Source organism: Eublepharis macularius, chromosome 4 (assembly GCF_028583425.1).
Source record: "Eublepharis macularius isolate TG4126 chromosome 4, MPM_Emac_v1.0, whole genome shotgun sequence".
In the NCBI taxonomy this organism is placed as follows: domain Eukaryota; kingdom Metazoa; phylum Chordata; class Lepidosauria; order Squamata; family Eublepharidae; genus Eublepharis; species Eublepharis macularius.
Window position 1 is genome coordinate 60,292,947 of NC_072793.1, and position 23,447 is coordinate 60,316,393.

General features: G+C 42.5%; 1 protein-coding gene across 1 annotated transcript in view; it reads right to left on the minus strand.

Annotated features, from left to right (window-relative positions):
- Window positions 1–7,844: 7,844 nt before the first annotated feature.
- ABLIM3 (actin binding LIM protein family member 3) overlaps window positions 7,845–23,447 on the minus strand; it is a 196,649-nt gene continuing 181,046 nt past the window's right edge. Inside the window, exons 13-21 of the mRNA XM_054977806.1 lie at window positions 21,178–21,312; window positions 20,350–20,414; window positions 19,669–19,816; window positions 16,749–16,778; window positions 16,193–16,251; window positions 14,440–14,500; window positions 13,511–13,518; window positions 12,426–12,506; window positions 7,845–10,103 (exon numbers count right to left, since the gene is read on the minus strand). Of these exons, the coding sequence (XP_054833781.1) occupies window positions 9,990–10,103; window positions 12,426–12,506; window positions 13,511–13,518; window positions 14,440–14,500; window positions 16,193–16,251; window positions 16,749–16,778; window positions 19,669–19,816; window positions 20,350–20,414; window positions 21,178–21,312 (701 nt within the window). The 3' untranslated portion in view covers window positions 7,845–9,989. The remainder of the gene's footprint in view (window positions 10,104–12,425; window positions 12,507–13,510; window positions 13,519–14,439; window positions 14,501–16,192; window positions 16,252–16,748; window positions 16,779–19,668; window positions 19,817–20,349; window positions 20,415–21,177; window positions 21,313–23,447) is intronic.

Consider the following 23,447-nt stretch of genomic DNA (forward strand, 5'->3'; position numbering starts at 1 on the left):
GCGCTCAGTTCACACCCTGCCTGACCGGGGGAAATACGCTCCGCTCCCCTGGCGCACACGCCCGTCAACCTTTAAGCCGGCTCCCGCTGCTCTCCCAAACCCTCCCTGCCGCCTCCGCCTCCTCCTCGCACAGCGCCGGGTCTTAGCGCCGTTCCGTCCGCCGCCTCAGCTTCTCTCCCGGAGTTTGACAATCTCCGTTGGGACAGCCTCGTCGCTCGCCCCGCCCTTCCGGATCAGGTGCGCCTGCCTGTACACAATGACAGCCTCCTCCTCGGTCAGCGCCGCGGGCTTGTCAGTCATTTGGCGCGGGCGCTCTTTTCGGCCTGTCTCCCCCTTCCCTCGCCCGCCTATTCCAGAGTCACCTCATAGTCAGCATCTCTCGCACCCGGCTCTGCCCTCAGCGTGAACCCATTGCCCTGAAGAACTTCATTCTGCTTTCTTTTGCCCCTTTAGTGCCCGCACCCCAAAGGCGCTCCATGTGCCATTCTCTCTCCAGTTCCTCTCACATGTGACCCTAGGAAATGTTTGTTACATATGTATTTTAAAACATATAATCAACATCTCTCGGTATAAGAAGGCTTGCCAGGGGCTTCCAAATTCATAATAAAAACTATTTTTCCTGCTCCTCATCACACATGACTACTTCCCTGCAGGGATAGAATGACTCTCTAGGAAATTGTATGCATCATAATAATGCTTCTCAACCTATAATGAATGCTTGCATGACTTACCAGTACTGTATGGTGTACAAGTGATGATAGTGTACATGTCTGTTTTAAACTGGAGTTCATGTAGGAAAATTATAATGGAGTGGCTGTAACTGATTACACCATCTTCTTAATTTCTTTGTGAATTCTGTTTAGTTTGATGTGATGCAGAATGCCCATGTACCGTGGCAGGAGGTGGTGTGGCTCCAAGGTGGAGCATCTTTGCATGCTGAAGTCCCAGGTTCAGTCCCTAGCAACTTTAGTTAAAAGGATCAGATAGCAGGTGATGTGAAAGACCTCTGTCTGAGACCATCCGGTGTTGTTGCCATTCAGAAGAGAAAGTATTGACCTTGATAACCAAAGGCCTAACAGTATAAGGCAATGTCATGTGTTCATTAAAATCAAACATATTGTTTTAATAGCTTTTGAATAACTTAGAATTTTGAAAGTGATCTTGGATGTTGACTTTTAATTGGACAGTCAGTGTATTTTTTTTTATTAAATAAAACAAATAATGAATGAGGACATGCTCAGTTCTGCAAAGGACTCCAACTAATCCTCTTTAGTCCAGCTGTCTTATTACTGAACGGGATCAAGAATTGGCTACATGTACAATTTCTAATTGTCCTGGATTACTGCAGCAAAGCTAGACAGTGTGGTATTGCTACTTGGTTATGTGTTCACAGCATTCTTTATGAAAAAGCTAGATGCATTGTGTAGTCTAATCCTGTGTATGTTTACTTGAAAGCTTAAAGCTTGCTGGGCTACATTACACATACTCAAGAGTAAGCTCCATTAAATTTAGTGGGACTTTTTTGAGGGAGCATGTTTCGGCTTGTTCTTTACAGACTTATTATTTGGAAACAACCGCCTCTGAAAAGAGTGGCTCTTATTTCTGTGTAAACATGCATACGATAAAGCTGCTGAAATACCAGACAGAAGCTGACTGAGACTTTGTTTAATAAATGGAGTGTCCTGAACCACAATAATGCCTTTGTTATCTATGGAAGAACATAGCCTAGAGCTGCCAATTTCTTTACTGACAGATGCTCTGTTAGGAACAAGATGGCAGTAAGAACTTACAACAGGTGCAGCCAAGTCCCCTGCTGTGAATATGTAAAGAAGGAGAAAATGGAACCGGTGAATTCTTACCTGCATGCAGCTATTGAAGACCCGATGCTTATGTCAGGAAAGGACTGCAGCTTTAGTGCATAACCAGCCATTTCAGTGGGAAAAAGAAGATATTTGGCTTGTGCATTAGGAGAACGTGTAGCCTCTGGGAGGATACTAGTACAGTTCTTAAAACATGAGAGGGAGAGATTGTAAGGAGGCTATGGATTTTGGTTCTCTTTGATGAAAAGGGTCCCCAAATATGATAGTATATTGAATAAATAGCTAGCAGCACATTACTGCTGGGGACAGCCTTGGGAGGAGGGCAAGCTACAGAAGTGGTTAACCTGAGGGCAAAGTATGTGCAAGCCTTCAGAGGGAAACTAGCACCCAACAGAATGATTAAGGCCATCTACCTGTCTTTCAGGACAGATAGTTCCTACCCTCCATTTTCTTTACCTGTGTCAGCATTTCTGATTTTCCTTTGGCATTTCAGTAATTGTTATTCAGTTATTTTAAGAGAAAAAGTAATCCCAAACATATCTTTGAAGTATGATTCATAGACCACTCAGCCTTATATTGTCCTGCTGAATTCATGTTTCATGATTCATTTGATGGGCTGTCACAAACTAGCAAAATAGCTTTATTGCAAAAAGCTTTTTCACTTTGCAGTCGTATAATCCACCTGTGGTGGTGGTAGTAGTCCAGGCATCCTGGCGCATGAATTAGAAATTAAAGGTAAAACTTCAGGGCTGGTGTATAAGAGATGTGCAAGTCATTGGGCTCAGTTGTCTTTGCAAAAATATTCATCATTCTGTCTTAATGGTTTACGTAATGATAGATTTTACAATTCACTAGAGAAATAAGACTCATCACAAACTTTGTTGAACATTGGAGGTTAGTTTGAGTGTACATGTGTAGGTCGGCTTCTGTATACCCTTACTTGCCCAATGCAGAGTCCATATATAGTGTAGTGGGATTACAGCATTTGGTAGGACAAGACATTGGAGCTGGAGCAGCAACAGGCTTTAGGAACAAATACTGGTCCCAATGACTATGTGAAATGTATGAGGGAAAGCTATTTTAATTCTAGAATGTTGCCTGATTTGAACTTGGCAATCTGAGGGTACAGATTCATCTAGTAATTGTTTAAGTAAGTGGAAAGGCCAAAGAATGTAATGTACCAGAGAATCCACTTACAGTGAAGATGGCATCAGTCAATGGATTCAGCTTTTCTTGCCAATAAGCATTCATTGTAAATATTAGAGAATCTATATTGGCCACACTCCCTGGAAGTATGCATTCAGATTTTGGCCTATTGATTTTAGTTGACTAAACAGTTTTGGTTTCACCTATAATACTAAAAATATATTCAAAGATATATGAAATGCAAAACTCTCAAATTTTCCTGCCATTAATTGGAAGAAAAATGTTATGTTGTAGATATTTGTGCTTTTAACAAACTAGTACATTAAAAAAACCAGACAGTTTGCCACAATCCAACAGAGCAGTGCCATCCTAAATAGAGTTACACCCTTCTATGCCTGTTGACTTCAATGGTCTTTAGAAGGGTGTAAATCTGTGTAGTACTGCATTGTTAAGCAGATCACAGATATTTCTCCAAAGGAAAATATTATGAGCACTCTGAGAGTGTAACTTTGATACTTTAAAATGGGACAGTCCTGAATGAAGGATGACAAATGAGCAACAGGTTTCATTGCTACATTACAGCGAGGTGTGATATGTGCCTTGCTCATGAGCAGCTTTTGTAAAAGTGTTAACCTTTGTCCCTTAAGACAAATACAAAATAGAATGTAATGTTTCTTTTAAAAAAAGAGAGCTGCAAGGTTATACCATTTTACACAACTACTTTAGATGGTGTGTGGCTTGTTCAGATGAGAGGTTGCCATTGATTAACAAACCCCCGCTTTACACTAATTTCAGTAGTGATCAGTGAGCAAAAGCAAGCATATTGTTTTCCTTCCTATTCAGCCCTATTCTCTTGACAGTGGGACTTGTTATTTCTTCTGTGTGTGTGTCTGTGAGCTCATCAGCCTGTCCTGATTCATGTACATTGTTGTGCTCTTCAGCTGAAGCCAGAAGGAACAGGAGACAGATGCCAAAGCAGAACCACGTCACTATTGTACAGCAAAGGTTGTGCAAGTAGAGGAATACCTATATTCATCTACAATTAAGCAACCTAGCTTTCCTTTTACTATTATTGTACTATACAGTAGACGTTAATCATTACCTGATAACTAGAAGTTGTCTATCAATGCTCTCCAGAATTGCAGGAGCCATGATGGCTGCATCTTCCCTGATTACTCATAGAAGGATATTCAAAGGAGAAATTCTTAGTATGGGACTAGCAAAACGGGTGTTTTTCAGATTGAATGTGATCTGTTATAGTTCAGGATTCAATCAACATCATAACTGCAACTAACAGCAACATTCCTATCTTTAATGGATTAAGGTTGCATCTTCATTGTGTTTCATGTGCATTTATATTAACCGTACATTTCAGGAACACAATTTAGAGATTAAATGAAATGCAGGGTTAACATTGCAAACTTTTCCTTGTCATATGAAGTATGTGTAGTATACATTGTTATAACTATAATGGAAACCTGTCTTACAGTGGCATTCTGGGGGCATAACATTTGTATGAACTAAGTCCATAGAAAATAGTTTTGAGTTCTGAGCCTGTGTGCTTTGACAGCCGCACAAATCCAAATTTGCAGTCTGTAAGTTAATGGAGTTCAGCAAAGAAAATCAGCATCAGCAAGTATATTCTTAGGAAAGATACAATATTTTTTAAACAGGACGGTGCTTTACAAAAGGGGCAGTGGTGATTTGAATCAAATCTGTGGCACTGGAAGACAAGAAGTTTTAATCCTTCCCGTTGTCCCAGCTTCAAGGCAAAACCAGCATTTTTGGATTAACAGGTCCCTGGAAATTGTTTTAAAAATGGAACACACTCCAGCTGTACCGAGATGTTGGTATGAAGACGTTTACTCAGAAGCTCTGTATTTCCCTGAGTTTTTATCTGGCACTTCACCTATGGGTCCAACTAAACAAGAAGACTTTTTGAGCGTACTCTCATACCATTAGCCATGCATGGCACTCCTGAGAACTCACTTCCCCAGAATGCAAGGCTCAATTGGGATGAAGACTGTGGTGCAGGGTAAGAATAGACTTCAGGCTTCCCTCTCCCACTGACTTGACTTGAAACAGCCCCAGGGTGCTTTATTTGCCCCACTGAGGAGCTGCATGTATACTTGCTCACAAAAAACTTATAAAACAGCAGGTGATTTGTAGGATGATCATGTTCTTGAGTTATGCCTGATGGGAACAATATGATAGTTCCTTTCTATCTGATCCAATGGAGCACAGTGTTACATCAGTGGGGAGAAACACCCCTTTACACTAATGGGACAAACAAACAGCCTTTGCACTAACGGGATAGATACAACCATTCACACACTTTGAGGAGTGGAACTTTTCCACTTCCCTCTGCTGCTGCAGTCCACTGAGCCTTCTGAATATGAGCCCCACTCACCCAGAACAGCATGGGGGACAAATTGTGGGAGGGGGAAATAACTGCTTCTTTTCCCAAAGACTGAATTGCCCGGTGGAGGGAGGAGTAATGCTCAGAAGGCCTTATGCTTGTTCAGGACTTGTGATTACCCTCTGTGATGGCATAATGTTACATTTGCTAAGGAAGTGACACAAGATGACTGCCCCATCAAGCTCACCAGCTGTACCCTTACATCTGGGTTTATGACTCCTCAGCCTATCCCTACATACCAGCAAGGATACATATGAACCAGCCAGGAATATCTAATATCATAGTTCATGGTATAGTGGTTAGTGTCGGACTAGGATCTAGGAGAACTAGGTTCAAATCCCCATTCTAGCATGGAAGCTTGCTGGGTGAGCTTGGACCAATCACTCTCTCTCAGCTTATTCTATCTCACAAGGTTGTTGTCAAGATAAAATGGAGGAGAGGAGAATTATGTAAGCCACCTTGGGTCCCTGTTGGAGGAAAAGGTGGGGTATAAATAAAATAAATAGATGGTGTTACCTTACTCGGTCCTCCTGTCTACAGAACTTCAAATATACAAGGGGGAAGGAAATTGGAAATGAGTACTTCAAGGGCACAGCTAAGGCTCTCAACCAAGTAGTAAGAGCATACTGTTAAGGGTGCAACTAAAGGAGATAGTGAGAGATCCATGATTGAATGTTCCATGGTTTCCATATAGTGAATTGCACATGGTGAATTTCACATGGTGAGGTCTGCAGCCCTGAGGGAACTACAAAATATAACTCCTTGTATCTATGTTTTCTCTGGGGGATCAAATAGCAGCTACTGTGTATGTGTGGAGGGGCATTTAATTCAAGAGAATGGCTGGAAAAATGGCTTAAATCATGCTTCCACAATACCAATTGGAATCCCACCCACCCCCAGCTATTAACTTTTTTAAAAAATAGTAAGAAATCCAATAGCAGAACTTCCTTCATCATATCTGGTTTGGCTTGCTTGTGTGTGCGTGTGCACACATGTTTTGCATCTTTGTGGATGCTTGATTGTACTCAGTATGTGAAAGGTGTGTGTGTTTTGTGGGTGGGTCACATAGTGGGATTATTCAGCCCTCTCTGTGTATTGATTGCTGTGTTCTTTATATGCTTAACATGGGAGGGGGATGTGAGGGTTCACAATCAATGTTGCAATGCCCACAGTTATAGTTGTGTTGCCTGTTGCTGTGTTAAGCTGGTGTTAGCTCCAGCGAAGTCACATTACAGAATTACCCTTTCAGATAGGTTGATGGAGGTATCGCATGAGGGAAATCATTATAAATATGATGAGCTGTGTTTACTACTGTGCTGAAGTAGACAGAAGCAATTACTGACCCAATATTACAGCCATCAGTTCATTCCCCAGCTCATTATATGATGGCATAAAAGGATTCATGGCTCCTTCCTGACAAGATATTTTTTCTCTTTTTGTTACCCTCTTGTGGTGTCTGTGAAAGGGATACTTAACAGTAGCCAAAGACATGACAAATGGTCTTTAAGCCCAGAGGGGTGATGCAAGATCGGTAGCTTCCTGAGCTCACATTGGTTTAATGCAATTTCAATTTGTTGTGTAATGGCTTGCTGGTGTCAACTTGGGCTATAGTAAAGATATAAATAACCCCTCCAGAGGGAAAGTCATCATGTCTTTCTATTATCTAAAGCTGGTGGTAGAAAAGAATGAAAATTTGGAAATTCCCATAGCAAGGTTTTAAGTTATCAAACAGATAACACCTGAGGCATCTTTCTATGGTGGAATATGCCTGTTTTGTAAAAAATAAATTAAAAAAATTAGTCAGTTAGTACAACATGGGTAGAAATGGTTGTTGTGGATTTTCTGGGCTGTATAGCCGTGGTCTTGGCATTGTAGTTCCTGACGTTTCGCCAGCAGCTGTGGCTGGCATCTTCAGAGGTGTAGCTCCAAAAGACAGTCATTCAGGTGATACTGAAAGATCTCTGTCTTTTGTAGCTACACCTCTGAAGATGCCATTCACAGCTGCTGGCGAAACGTCAGGAACCACAATGCCAAGACTACAGCTATACAGCCCGGAAAATCCACAACAACCATCGTTCTCCGGCCGTGAAAGCCTTCGACAATACATGGGTGGAAATATTCATCAATCTTTCTGGCCGAATAGGAAATCACAGGAGAGAGACGTTATAGTGTAGTGGTCAGAATATCAGACTAGGATGGGGGTATATGTGTGGAGACCCAGATACAAATACCCACTTGGCCGTGGAAGTTCACTGACTGAACTTGGGCTACTCATTCTTTCTCAACCAAAATCATTGCAGAGAAAAAGAGACAAAGGATAGGGTATGTAATACTTGGAATGAAATATAATATGTAGCTTTGTGGCTATGATGTTTCAGATCTCGCCCCCCCCCTGCCCCCCGGCCCAAAAAGTTGCTGACTGACAAAAATATGAGACAATACACAATTCTTTTGTTCAAACAGCATATTAGGTAAGAAATCTTTTTTTTTTTAAGAAAGCAGAATAAGGTTACAATTTCCCACAGATAGACATTCCATGTACATTTCTTCATTCAGAAGGCTACCGTACTGATTGGATCTTTTATAGGAGGTATTGCTAGTGGCCAAGAAAGGCAGAAAGAGTCCAATAAAAACAATATAAAGCTAAGAGAAACATGTTCCAATAGGTACCAAGGCCTCTCTAAACTCACCTCCTTTTCTTATGATACAGCTATTTTTAGGCTTAACTGAAATCTTAGTATTAAATACCTTATTTATGACAAAGGCCAACAAACCTCAAGTTTCAGACAAAAATGCCTCCACATTTACACTGGTTTAGATATTATTTCATCACAGAATTTATGTAAAGCCAAGAGAGCGCTACATCTGTTTCTTTTTGTAATGGGTTTGAGATAGTGATACTGGCTATTCCCAGCAAAAAAAAAAAAGGAAAAAAAGATTTATAAGACTGTGAGGTCTCCCATGAGAATGCTTTAACTCAACTGGCTGCTAAATCTTTCCAAGCATGGCAGATAGGGGATGAAGCAAGGAAAGGGGTCCACTTTTAATCAGGTACATTCATTGATGGTCTCAGGACACAACCAAGGCAGGGTATGTTCCAGGAATCTGTGTGAAGCATGCACAATTTAGTACGGAGTGACAATGTTTAGCACCCTCAAGGAGGACCAATAGCCCAGAACTTTGAGTTGGGATGGAGTCTGGGTACAACTGAGAAAACGGAGGAGGGGAAAGCTGCCTGTCACAAGGTTGAGAGTAGGTAGGAGCTTGACTGAAGCATTTGCTCTGAAGGCATACCACCACTCCCCTCCTCACACCAGGCAAGACCAAGACACAGTATGACACAGATGGAGCCTTTCAGACCAAGCAGCCTGACAGTCTACTAGAGGTGTACTGCATATCTTCCACACCACAGTCCAACCCAAGAAACAAATGATGGGAGTGTCAAGTATTTTCAGGCATGCACTCAAGCAGCTTACACTTAGAAGTGGGAAGGGGTGAGTGGGCATTAATTTGAACAAAGGAATGTTGGAGGGGGGGCTAGGTCCCCATAGACTGCCCCATAGTTGTGGGCCTGATCAAAGGCATCTTAGCTTTTATATTTTAATAAATTGATTTACTGGAGTGGGGTTCAGTGAGTTTTTAAGTCATCATAGGACTGGGATAGGTATGTACTGCCATGACCAAGAGGAGAATAATTGACATATGCTAATATAGGTGTTTTCCTGGAGAATAGGTCTATTCATGGCTACTGGCAATGGCTACAAAATGAAATCTCCATTCAGAGGCAGCATATTTCTAATTAACAGAGGCTTGGAACGAGTGTATAAAGAACAAATGGCTGCAGTTGGGAAGAGAATGTTGGACTAAATGGAGCTTGGTCAGATCATGAGGGGCAATTCTTAAATCTTTCGTATGCAAACATGCTTACTTTACACAAGGCATACCTGCCAGAAGATTCCGTGGTTTTGATAAAAGAATTTTGATTTTTTTAAAAAGCTCAGTGCACACACAGGGACTAAGGCAAAGCAGTGGGAAGATGGAGCAGTGGAAATTTGACAGTAGAGACATAAGGCATCTGCTGCTTGGAAACAGGATGTGGGCTAGAGGGATCCTCCGTCTGACCCAGAAGGCTCTCATTACTTTCTTCAGTCAGGTTCAGGGCATCAGTGGGTCAGAGATGGACAAGGACATTGGCTCCTTTTTAAGTAGATGCCCCGTGACCACCACCTTCTTGCCTCGCTTGGTCTGGACTTAGATTTAAGAGACTCAGGCATGAGATACTGCAATGCCAAAGACTGCCTGACATTCATATAAGAAAAAGCTCAGTATAAAAACAGGATCCTACCTCCCCAACTCTGAAAACATTCTCCAAATAACAGTTACATTTTAAAAAAGGAATTAAAGAAACAAAGAGCATAAAAATATCTGTGAGACTTCACTCTAAAGGCTTTCAAAGAGAGCACCTGGGGCTCCTACTGTACAACAAAAAGAGTTATACAGTTTCAATATAGAGATCTTTCTATATATATATATATATTATATATATAATAATATATATATATGTATATATTTATAGGTATGTATATATTTATAGTGCAGTGCTTTTAAAACAGCCGCGCCTGCTTCTTCAGCTCATTCCTCTTCCACAAAGCCAGGCGGTCGAACTCAGCAATCGTCATGCCAAACACCTGGTAAAATTCCTCTGGCGACAGATGGCGCTGAAGGGAGAACAGACTGGCATTAAGTTTTTTGCGTTTTTTAAACATGGATGTGTGAGTGGAGTGATGTGTGCGCTTGTGGTTCTGCAAAAAGAATTGTGAAGATCTAAAGCTGCTTTTCGCACGTGCTGAATAATGCACTTTCAATGCACTTCAGTGATCGTTTCCCAGTGGATTTTCCCATTTCACACAGGAAAATACAGTCGCGAAGTATGCTGAAAGGGATTTGTAATGATTTCAAGAAATGGGTGCATGTGTCTTTAAATGTTTGGTGAGATAGGTGAAGAGTGGGGGGTGAAAGAGAGAGATGAGTGAGTGATATGATTGGTTGATGACAGAGAGTGGGCGGAGTGAAGGCAGTTTTCAGTTATTGAGGGAGAGGAAAAAGATTCAGTTAGGGCAAGAGAGGCGAGCTGTGTGCAGCCTGAGTGTGTTCATGTATTTGTGAGGGAAAGGCAACCTGAGTGGAAGCCTGAACTGAATGTATCTGTGAGACTATATATTCATTCTATTTGAAGCAGGCAAACTGTGTGTGCGCCTGAGAGAGAGAAAGGTTTGAGAGTGAAAAGAAAACAGGCTAGCTGTGTGCTGTCTGAGGAGTTCTCTGTGAGAGAAATATAGAGCCTAGAGAAAGAGGCTAACTGTGTGTGAAGCCTTACAAGAGATCTGTGTGAATGAGTTTGGATAAAGCAACTAGAAGAACTAAGAACGACTTTTATGTAACCAATACGCTTCTTAAAAAAATAAACTTTGTTTTGTTATATCCCAGAGTTATCTCCCATTCCTATCCTCAGGGCCACATAGAACCACGAAGGAGCCTGACGCTCAAACACGTTACAAAAGGGAAAATTTAAATAAAACATTTTGGAATAATATATTCCTGGTGGCAGCAAACTACCCAGAGGGTGTAAGGGGGAGATTTAAAGCAAAATCCACCCTAAAGAAAGTAAAGATCATAACAGGATTTATTCAGCATGAGTGAAAGCAGCTTATGTGGACACTATTGTGCTCTATTCTTCTGACTTCAGTCCCACAACAGAAAGGGAAGCAAAAGACATCTTGTGTGCTTTCTTATGTTTGCCAAAATAGGGGTCTTCTGCATGGCAATGACTGGCTGTAGATTTTCCACTGCTGCTGCTGCAGCTACTGATTCAGTGCAGTGGCAACAGGGCTTCCAGATGATGCATTTCCCTGCACTTTCCCTGCCCCATTCCTCCTCAGCTGCCACTACACCCTTCACCACCAGGGATCTTGTTTTGGTTTCTTTAAAAATCAGCAGTGGATGGATTGCATGCTAAGCATTATAACAATCTACCTCTTTGGTTCTCCAAACTGCCAGGTTTCATTTTTTAAAGTTTCTATATCTTGGCAATGAAGTGGGCTAGAGACTTACTTTTAAATCCAGAGGACCTAATAGGTAGATCCAGGGGTCATTTTGTAGAAAAAGAGCTGGAGGAACTCATTAGCATAACTCATTAGCATGACTCATTAGCATATGTGATGCCTCTTGACATCATTGGAAGCGTGTCATTAACATAACTGATTTGCATATGCCACACCCCCTGACATCACCTATCCTGGCTGTTTTGGACTCAATTCTGGCCATTCAGGGCCGAAATTGAGCCCAAAATGGCAAAAAGTGGCTGAAAATGGCCGAAAAGGGGCCTAAAATGGTCAGGATCAGGCTGCTGCTGAGCGGAAGAGTGCTCCATCACCCATCAGAGGCCCAATCCGGGCCGTTTTGGCCTCAATCCAGGCTGAAACGGGCCCAAAATGGCCGAGAGTCAGGTGGGTGGGGCCACCTGACGTGACCTCTTTGGGGAACTGCCAGAACTGTGTTCCGGCATGTTCCCCCTCGAAATGAGCCCTGGGTAGATCATTATAACACTATACTGATCTAACTATTGTCTTTTTTTAAAAAAATAGGAAACGGCACTTTTGAAGTGCAGTGCTCTTTCCAAATGCACTCTGGCTACCTATCAGCAAGAAATATCTGATCAAAGGAGGTTTGAGAAAGCGTGGATAAAGCACGGGAGTATCATAGAAAAGCAATGGATGGTAAGTGATGCTGTGTGGAAGCTCAGTAATAATCTGCTGTAGTTGGGAGTTCAAACGAGCAAAAATCCCATGTGGAAGTCATGTAGATGTTACGGTCAGGAGAGATGTGAACACATCTGTATTTAGCTATTTATATTTAGAAAATAACTGGGGGCGGGGCTTTTCTCTCTCCACCATTCCTCCAATCACAGACAGCCCATTGATGCTACTATGGTGGGAAGACAAATGCAGTTGCCAGTAGAGGCGGTGGGAGGTTTTACTCACCTCTAACCGAGTTCTATCCACATCTTTGGGTAAGCGGTTTCTCCCCCTTGTTGTCACCAGAAGCAGCTCATAGGGGTATATCTACAAGCCAAGGGTGAAGAATAGATGGCTGAGGCATAGTGTTTTGATTCATAAGCATGAAAAGAAAGTACTGGGACATACAACTTTGATAGAACTTGTCAAATCCAGTGGAGCAGTAAGTTTTTTTTTTAATGCTTGGATGCTTTACTGGAATAGAAGCCATCCTTTGACTATGTTTAGTGTGGGCTAGTCTAGTGTAGATTAGTGTACCATAATGCAAGTTGACATGACAGCTCAAGAGACGCTGCACAAGGGCCTGTCCAAATCATCTCCAAAGGATGCAAAGATGGTTTTAGTTATTTTATGGCGCTTTTCATGGACTAAAGTTAACTCTTGGATCATTTCTCTGCATAACTCCTGCTACTATCCCAGAATAAAGAAAGAACATAATATAATCTACAGAGTCACCTGACACACTCCAGCCCTGCTCGTAAGTTACAGTGAGCACACACATAATTTGTGTACAGTGTACACTTGGAGCCTAAGCCTTGCTTCTGTTTGCTCTGCAGCTGGGGTTGGTCCTCTGCTGTGGAGCATGTTCCTCTGGGGCTAGGCACTGTTTGGCTCATTGAAAAACATTGGTCTTGCATGAGCGGAAGAGTTTAGCACCAGAGGGAAGCCTTCCATAGTGGAGGCCTGTTCTCACAACAGGAAAGGGCACAGCACAAGTGGAAGCAAGGCTTAAGAGCCAAGCCTCCATATTTCACAAGTTGTCCCACAGTATATACACCGTAAAATATGGCTCCTGGAGGCAGAATTTTAGAATCCACAAAAGCATGCTCTACCAGGCTATACCGAGGCCTTTATGGAGAAGAGGCTAAAACCTCTGAATATGCCCTTATCCAGATAGGAGCACTTGAAGGCACGCAGGGATAGATATTTTCTTCTTGCCCACTGTCCATATGGCTTCTCTGTAGTAGTAAACTGATGGCAGTTTGTTTGTTTTGCCAAAGAGAAAATGCCCAAGGCTCTAGACGACTATCGGATTCCTGTGGAAAGGTTACCTTATATTCTGTAATGGATGAGAAGAAAGAGAAAGAAAATAGAGAAGTCAGTGTCTAATCCCTGTTTTGCAATAAGAGGATCTTTACCACTTCAGAATTGTTAGAACTATTATAATAAACTTTCCAAAGTAAAGAACAGTGTGATGCTATGGCATCTGCAATGAGGGGCATTCACTGTATCCTATCGGACCATGATGCTCTTGAATAAGGGAGAACCTGCTAAAATGATAGGCATCTGGCAACCCTGAATGTCATGTATGCATTTCTGTAAGTTTCATTCCTGAATGGGGCTCTGAGCTATACAGGGACCAGAGCCTCCCCCTGCGCCCCTCCCCCCCTGCAAGCGAGAAATACTGAGATTCTCTCTTGCTTTGGAAACTACTCCGCACATGTTTCAGCCAATTTTTGCAAGCAAGAAAGTTAGAAATTAAGGGCACACTAAAGTCAAAATCAAGCAGTTTTCAACTTCACGGCTTTCATTGAGAGAAACTGATGGATGTGCTTAGCTGGGACTTAAAGTAGCTTAATTTGGGGCGTCGGGGGTTGCCAAATAACATTTTGATTCTCAGGATGCTGAACTCTGTAACTTTCCTGTGCTTGCAACACACAGTCCTGTCTATGCACATCTTTGGCTAAGTTGAAACCATTATCAGTTGTTTAGCTTACCATGACTATAGAATGCATCTCACTAGGGCCTGAGCTTCAGTTTGCTACGATTAAGTCAATGGACCCATTTCCTTTAAAAAAAATGTTCTGTGACTCCTTTTTTCCAGAAAGATTCATCTAATGGCCTTAATCTATTGAAATGTAATCTGCAGCAAAGTGAAGAAAATCTATGAGAGCCCCTTGAACAAGGAGACCAGCGTAGCCTCCTGAAGTACATGCTGTGGGATCCCTCAACATTTCAAGTCTGAAGTTCTTCCACTAACCTCGCATTCCCCAGTTGACGGCATTTGTGCTGTCGTAGTGGAAGAGTTCAGCGCTTGGTGGCTGCAGAGTAAATGACATTACAGAGAAGTGAGTGGTTAGTATTTGCACAATTATATTAAAAATCTGTCTCCACTTTGCTGCTTCCATCAGTGGGAGCTTAGGAAAAGTAGTTTGGTTAATGGCAGTGTTCTTAAATATTTGCTTGGATATGGGGGAAACAATAGTGCAACAGTCTGTGCAGTTGAGGAACCGGGAAGTATATCCCAAAGATCATGAAATCAATCTCTTAAACCATTTTTTTTAACAAAAACAAAATAAACTTTTATTTTTTCAAGAAGCGTATTGGTTTCATAAAAGTAGTTTTTGTTAAACCATTTTTTTAAAAAAGAAAATGTCCTCAACATCATATGTCAACAGCCCCCCAACTCACATATGGCTCCTATTTTGGGAGTCTATCAAGCTAACGTTTTGCCAGGTGAAAAGCAGATTTGTAGGAGAGTGGTACTGCAAGGAAGTGATTTCAAAGAGATCATAATTAAAGAGATAGGGACTATAGAATTTACTACTATGTACTGTCTGTTGCTTTAAGTATGATCCTACTGGATAGTTTCTACATTGTTGATCAGTCTTCAAATTGCTTATGCTCTGTTTCAGCATTTCTTCAATTCTGTATTGGATTTTTGCTGGTTTTAAATCTTTGCAAATTTGCATTTATATAACCAATTACATTGTTTATTGAAATACCTTTGAAATTGACCGTACTAACTCACACTGTGTAATCCGTCTTGAATCTCAGAGAGAAAGTTAGACTATAAATAATGTAAATTAAACAAACTAATATTCCAAGTAGTTCAGGGTAGTATACATGGGGTTGTTCACTTTCATTCTCTCAACAACATTTTGAGATGGGTAAGGTTGAGAGTGATCCTATTGGCTCTTAAGTACCATGCACTAACATATTCTGTGGAGTTCTGCATCTCTGAGAGGTGCTAATGATAGTTCACACAATCGCTCTGCAGTCTGTGTTCATACAAAGTGTGGCTAATACCCAACGAAGCATCAATAGAACACTGTGCAGTTCTGGGATTGTGGGATCAATGCAGGTGGGGCCAAGATTGCAGCAAAGAGGGGGAAGAACTCTTCCTCCCTCTTGCATCAAGGAAAATGCCATATGCCTTATAATGATGTTTGTTGGATACAAACCAATGTTTCACCAGGCAAATCTTACTCAGTTCTCTATTATATGACCACTATACTCTCATTTAGCAGCGGTGTATTGAATATTACACAGGAAGCCTAATACAGTCTAAAACCATGTGAGCCCTTGGCCTGAATTTGGACCATGAAACTGCTTCTCTAGCCCTTTATAGCAAAAACAGAGAAGAAGAGTTCTTGATTTAGCTGAACTCCAGAAGCCTGGAACCAGTTCAGAAATATGTGAAGATTTGGCCACTCCTGCATTTTCAGAAGTGGGTGTGGCTTTCTAAGTCCTTCACGCCCACTGGCAATCTAATCTGCTGGGAATCTCTGGCACTTTCTTGGCAACAATTTCCGAGACCTTCGACTTCTTGGTATGATGGGATTCATATAACCCAGGAAGATACAGTCCTCACTTTTGAAACTGGAACTGAAGATTCTGGGCTTAGAATTTGGTCTTTCTTTTCCCAACATCATTCAAAGGGGGCATGCATGCCCCTACCAATGAAGATGTTAACCAAGAATAGTCAGGTTTTTATCTAATGCATCACTTACCCGGTGCAACCCATTTCTTCTGTAAGCAGGAAGAGAGGCAGATTTTGAAATGAGAGGATCTGAAAAGCAAAACGACAACAATCTTTATAAACCACAAGTACAAGAAGACTAGCTTATTTGCCCAGGAAAAACCCCAATGGCAAACATGATTAAGGCCCATGCAGAACAGAAAATTGCCAAGGAAAAATTGATCAGTTTTAATTCCTGAAAATGTGAATGGTGACATCTTCACATGTACTCCAAAGTTGGTAAATCATAATAATATGCTAAATAATGACCTTCAATGACATTTCCAAACTTTGGCTTGTATGGTAGGCTCTCGCATCTTGGCCAATGGGAGGTCTGTCTCTGCCACTCCCTCCCCACCTTGAAGATTACAGACATACTTAAACCAACACAGGAGAATAATCCTTTATCAAGATCTATCACACCTCAGATTTCATAAAGCAAAATCTGCTTCAGCTACCTCCCATTAAATACAGGGCCCTTTGCCTTAAATGCACGAAAAACCACAGAGAGAGAGAGAGAGAGAGAGAGATGCAGGAGATGCCCATACCGCTGTCAGCCAGGTAATGCATCCGGGGAGCTGTAAAGAAAAAGAAAGCAGAAAGTCAGGCATGTGCTTGAGACATCTTCCTTTCACAAGAGCTCAGGTCCGAATGCATCCTTATGGCGGGCTCACACAACATTCACACAATTATGTACATGGACACGCAAACTAATAGAGGAAGGTTAGCATGAAGCAGGAGGCAAATGGAGGCAACAGCAGTGGAAAAATTACCATTATACTTTGGAAAAGGCAGCTAGCTATTGCCTTGTATTGCTAGGATTAACATTGATGCTTTTTATATGGTTTTATATTATCTACCATGCATGACCGTGGAAAAAATAAGTGTTGTTTGGTGGAGAGAGGTGAGAGCTGTTTAATATTTCTACTCAAAAATTTCCTTCAAAGCACCAGTGTGTGTGTGTGTTGTCATCCAATTGCAAATGACATTTAGCAACTCCATAGGGTTTTCAAAGCAAGAGATGTTCAGAGGTTGTTTGCCATTGCCTGCCTCAGCATAGCAACCCTGGCCTATGGACAGATGCAGGCAACTGCATCATCATACAAAAGGAGAATAAAATAGGCTGCTTAGGTGCCAATGGGACCATCTAGTGGCCAGCTATTATAACTGCAGAAGCACATCTGCAGTACAAGCAGCCCCTCCCCCATACCCTCTGCATGAGGGAAAAATGACTCTGGGATAGTGTGGCAGCCCATCAAAGATTAATGAGAGACTCCTTCAGGCTTAGGCTGGTTGGGTGCCCCAGGGAATTCTATAGCATGAGTGTGTACGTGGGTGAGAAAGGGTACATGTTCAGCCTGGAATGCATATCAAGAGGTATGGGCATAGACAAAGTGGTTTATGCAGACAGTCAAATAAACGCAGGTATATTTGTATGTATGATTCTTGTGAGCATTATTATATTGTCCCAAGCCATATGTAGAAACTGAAAACACTAGGTGGCAGCACATCTAACATTCCTCCACTTCCCTGAAGTGCTGAAAATGAATGTATGTGCACATACGTATACACACACACACACAGCCTTTTACTTAGCTTGGTACAATATTCCTGACACATAAAAAATGAATAAATGACAAGGAATCCCTCCAGACACCCACATCTACCAGCTGAATTAATACAGCTAAAGTCTATTTCTCTAAGTCAACTTGACCTTCTCAAACTTTTGATGGTCCCTACTTATAAGTCTCTCCTCTGTGCCATGTAAAAGGTGGAAGAGTCTAGTGTGACTAGGCAAGGGAATGGTGGTGAGAGAATGCAAAGCTAGAAAGAGGTTAAAGTCTGGGTTGTTGTTTTCTATGGAAACTCTTGCTTTGTCTATGTTTTTAATAGTTTTGCATGAGTGCAAGCTTTGGAAACTGCCTTGGGTCCACTGAGTGAGGAAAAATGGCATTTAAAATTTAAATTGATCAATCAGTCAATTGTATGCATATCACACCCAGTTACTGAGTTCAATTCAAGTTTCTGGTTATTGCCTACAATGCCCTTAGTGGCCTTGAACCTACAGGACCTCCTCTCCTGCTACGCTCCACTTCAACAGCTTCACTCATCTGAGCAAAGTCTTCTAAAGGTGCCACCCTGCAAATGGGTAAGATTGGCAGCTGCCCATTCGCATAAATTCTAAGTGGTTCCTTGTGGAACAGCCTGCCTATGGAGGTCAGAAAGACCTCCACACATCAATCATTCCACAGAATGTACAGAACAGAAATGTTTAGGTGGGTATTTTAAAAAAAGAGTTTAGAACTGTAGTAGAATGGAAAAGTCCAGGAGGACATCTTTATAATGGAATAGAATTGTAGACCAGTGCGATGATTATTGTAAGTATCACCTGCTTTCACTGAATTGTCCTATACCTTATAATCCACTTTCTGTATTGTTTATAGTACATCCCGCCTTAGTTTACTGTTCACATTGTTCTCTAATTCTGTAATCCTAGTCCTATTGCATTGTTCACTGGTTGTCTGATTGCACTGTTTAATATCCTGTAATCTGCTTTGAGTCCCTGTGAGAAAGGCTGACTATAAATAAACAAACAACAACAACAGAGTAGACATTACTGATATGCACAGAATCACTCCTTTAAGGAACCTGAGGGCACTCCATTACTGCCCATTATTAATTTCTTCATGTTCACTTCAGTTCTGTCTTCATCCGTTTCACAATTCCTACAAGGAAAGGCTGAGGGCCTTGGGAATGTTTAGTTTGGAAAAGAGGAGATTGAGGGGGGACATGATTATTCTCTTTAAATATTTGAAAGGCTGTCATTTGGAGGAGGGCAAGGAGCTGTTCCAGTTGGCAGCAGAGGGTAGGACCCGAAGCAATGGGCTTAAATTACATGCAGAAAGATACCAGCTAGATATTAGGAAAAACTTTTTCATGGTCAGAGTAGTTCAAAGGTGGAATCAGCTGCCTAGGGAGGTGATGAGCTCCCCTTCACCGGCAGTTTTCAAGAAGAGGCTAGATGAATATTTGTCAGGGATGCTTTAGGCTCATCCTGCATTGGGCAGGGGGTTGGACTAGAAGGTCTGTATGGCCCCTTCCAACTCTGTGATTATGTTGCAGCAAATCCTGCCTCCAGTTTAGCTTAGTGATAATTAGTAACCAACATGTTCACCATAAAGCTGACCAAGTCCAATTCAACTCTAGCAGGGACCTAGAAATGAATGTTTTTTTTTTCTAGCCATGCTAGTAATAATTGAGGTGCTGTGTTTTCCAGGGTCCCAGGTTCAACAGCTCGTTTGGGATTATTCTGCATGGTCTACAATACCAACAGGCAATGTTATCTCCCATACTACAGTGACTGATGGCTAATGCCCAGGAAACGGTAACTTTTCTGTGTTCTTAATTCACAGAAGCCAACCCTCTGCGGACATGTAGGGGTCATATGAAATTTTCATTGTTACTTACAGCCATTTAAGGAGCTTTCATAGCCAGTTGTGTGAAGTGCTTCTCTACTGCCGGTTGCGCTGCGGGGTGGTGTCCAGGGATCAGCATAGGAATTGGCTCGTGCCTTCATTTCTTCCTTCAGTATCAACCTACCAATGCCAGTCTGGAGCTACGTACCATAACATGTTAAAAGAAGAAATATGATTAACATGATTATGAATATGTGGACCGCTATTTCCCCCCACAAATTTAGATTCTGCTGATGATAATACATAACATTTCCCCAGAGAAATCCCCCAGCAATGGATTATTTCTTCTCAATGGAAGATAAAGAAAACAGCCAAAGGCCAAGTACAGCATCTCCTCTTAAAAGGTTCCTACTTGAATCCAATAGCACAAGCTAGCACAGTGTGGGTTCAGCTGGTGTCCTTTGAAGTCTCTAACCAGTCAAAGGGGAAAAGAACCAGTCAAAGGGGAAAAGAACCAGTCAAAGGGGAAAAGCTACCTGAGGAAGCTAAAATAGTATTTCCAAGTCCAGCAGTGCTTTTGGGGTTTTTAGAAAAGATGCTGGTACTCATATATAAGGTTGTTCTGATTTCCACCAGTTGCCACAACAGGACTTGTGAAAGCCTCCCCCTCCCCGCTCCAAAGGTGCTGGTACTAAGTACCAGCCACGGTGAAAGAATGAAGACTGGTACTCACTTTGTGCATCCCTCGATCAAACCCATCTTCTTCTCCACCGGAGGAGAATCTTCGAACTCGTGGTGCTACAAGGAAATGTGGCCAAGGACAATCAGTTCAGAGAAACAACTTGCACAACATCATATAACAGCTGCCCAAACCTGCGTAGTTTACTAGGTCTAGGTCCTAGATGTGGATGACCCTCCTGCACCAAGGCTGTTCATTCAATTGTTCATGCTTTTCAGCCCTCCAAGCGATGGAGACACTTCCAGCTTTAGGAATCATAGCTGGGAACTCACAGCATGAAATGCACTTAACAGGACTAGTATACACAAAGAAGCCTGAGGTTTCTGTATCTCCAAGAGCTGTCTAGAAAGGGGAGCTTAGCCAGTGCAGCTTTTCTTAATCCTACCATGCAACCAGTGCCAGCTAATTCTCCCTCTTTTTATACAACCTTTAAAGGTACAGAAGGAACCTAAATTTATTTTGCATGTGGGGTGCCCAGTTCCCTCCCGTGCAATATGTCCCCAGGGTGGTGCTATGGGCCTTGGCTGCATCTCAGTCTGGGTGATGATGGTGGTATTCATCATATGGAAAGAATGCTATAGATAAGCTGCTGTGGCACAGTGGTCAAGTGGTTTGGCTGCGAATCAGCACTCTACTGGTTTGAATCCCACTACTGCCATGAGCTCAGTAGGTGGCCTTGGGTGAGCCACTCCTCTCAGCCCCAGCTCCCCAGCTGTATTGTGGGGATAATAATAACACTCACTTGTTCAACACTCTGGGCGAGGCACTAATCTGTCTAGAAGAGCGGTATGTAAGTGCAGTTATTATTATTATTAATGTTACCTTTGGGTGACCCCTGGAAAGTCCAGTACTCGGTCTCTGAGTGGTAATATGGGTCTGGAGAATAGGCTGGGCTGTATTTGGAGGACTGGGCAATATCCTCACTGGTTTTACTTTTCGTAGCTGCAGATTGGTTATCTGCAAAAGCAACAACAACAACAAAAGGAAGCTTCAGCTATTTAGAAGACTCTGGATCAAACAACATGATGTAAAGAACGGGGGAGGCGTCAGATTTTCAATACAAAAGTGGCACATGCTTGTGTGGGGAGCCAAACCTTCCCCACACCCACTGTTTGCCAAGGGTGTCCCCAAGCTTGTCCCCAAGGCACTGGCAGTTTTCTCACTTATGGCATCAGGATTAAGCTGGGGGGAAAGGGACATTGGAATGAAGACTGTGGGGAGGTAAACTCTGGCCAGGATGAGGTCTTAGCACTCTCACAACACTTTTGTGCTAAAAATTGAGTCCCTGCCTGCATCTCCTCTTTGAGGAAGCCAAGGTTTAAGCAAATGGGTCCAGTTTGAACTTCTGTTCTAACCTACCAAGTGACAAACAAGATTTCCTCAAAATTTATCACAAAGGCAAACAGGCACAGTAATGGTAAGTGGCAGCCCCTTTAGAAAATCAAGGCTCTGGACTTCCGGTTTGGGATTTATGGAGGTCTAACGCAGCTCCATTTGCGGAGCTGACCGGACTGCCGTTTTAAGCGGCCGGCGGGGTGAAAATAGCCCGCGGCCGACTGCTCTCAGGCGGAGAGCAGGCAAAGAACGCTCGAGACCCTAGGGCGCGTTGATCTCGGACGAGGGGGGGCTCTACACAACGGGTCCCCTCCCGATCCTTGAGGTCCCACCCTGAGACGGGTCGGCTACAATCTCTGCGGCAGTTTTGGGGCCAACTCGGCTGGCATAAGACCTACATACCCAAGCTTCGATTGGGGGAAAGAAGTGGAAAGGAGAATCTGAAATCGAAACAGCGATTACAACCCGAGAAAAGTGAAGGGAAGGTAAAGATCACTATCTTCCGATACGGGACAGATTGATAAAAACAGAGAGGAAAAAAAGTAGACTTTTAAACTGCAACAGACTAGTGAAAAGGAGGGGAAGCTTCGGCAGGAGTTGTATTAGAAAAGAGACTAAGTTTAAAGAAGTTATTAAAGAAATCGGACTATTGTTTTGAATACCTGTGGCTTTGGAGCTGTGAGAAAAAGACACCATCGCGAGATCTGCTGTGGGAAGACGGGAGACAGGAAGTGCGTAACAACAATAGAGCGGCTGGAGAGAAGCGGCCCTGGCTGGAGGGCAGGAAGAAGGGAATCGCCATCTTTGAGAGGGGAAGGGCCGCGGCCTCAGCGGAAAAGGAAGTAGGCCATATTGGATTATAAAATCATAGAGAGACCATAGAGAAAAGACGCCCGACATTTTGGACCCTTTAAAATTAATTTATGCAAGAAGACCGGGACATTTGAAATAAAAAAGGTACTAAATTTAACGCCACGGAGTTAAGGAAGAGAGCGGACTCGTGGGAGCGAGCTAAAGCAAGCCCCACGATGTCGAAGAAAGAGTGGCAATCGGCAATAGAAAACCTGGATAAAAAACTTTTGGAGGTGATTAAAGAATTTAAAGACATGAAATTGGAGCTGATTAAAGAGGTTAAACAGACAGTAAAATCGGAGCTGTCAGAAGTAAAATCGGAGCTGTCAGAAGTGAAGAAAGGTATGGAAACAATACAAAGTGAATTACAAGGGACGCAGCAGAGAGTTAAAACAGTAGAAGGAGCGATGGAGAACTTAGCAGATACGCAACAAACAGAGATGAGGCTGATGAGGGGAAGGATGGCGGTTGCGGAAAGCAGACATATGGAGAAGCAGCTCAGATTTCGCGGCCTGCCGGAAGTGGAAGGAAAGACAGCGCAAGAACAGATGACGGAGGTGTTAGCTGAATACCTGGGGAAGGAGGAGGAGGATGTTGTGGCTATCCTAGATGTGGCATATCGTGTGAATTCAAGAATTGCAACCCAGAGGAAACTACCAAGAGACATGATTGTACAATTTACAACAAGAAACATGAAAGAGAAGATTGTGACTAAACAGTTTCAAGATCCATTGGAGATCGATGGCAAGACAATTATCATAATGAAGGAACTACCCAGATCAGTGCTACTAGATCGGAAAAAATATAAAGGGCTAATCCAGATGCTGAAGGACATGAAAATCAGGTACAGATGGGAGCTCCCAGAGGGTTTGTCCTTCGAATTTGGAGGCGCTAAAAAGCGTATC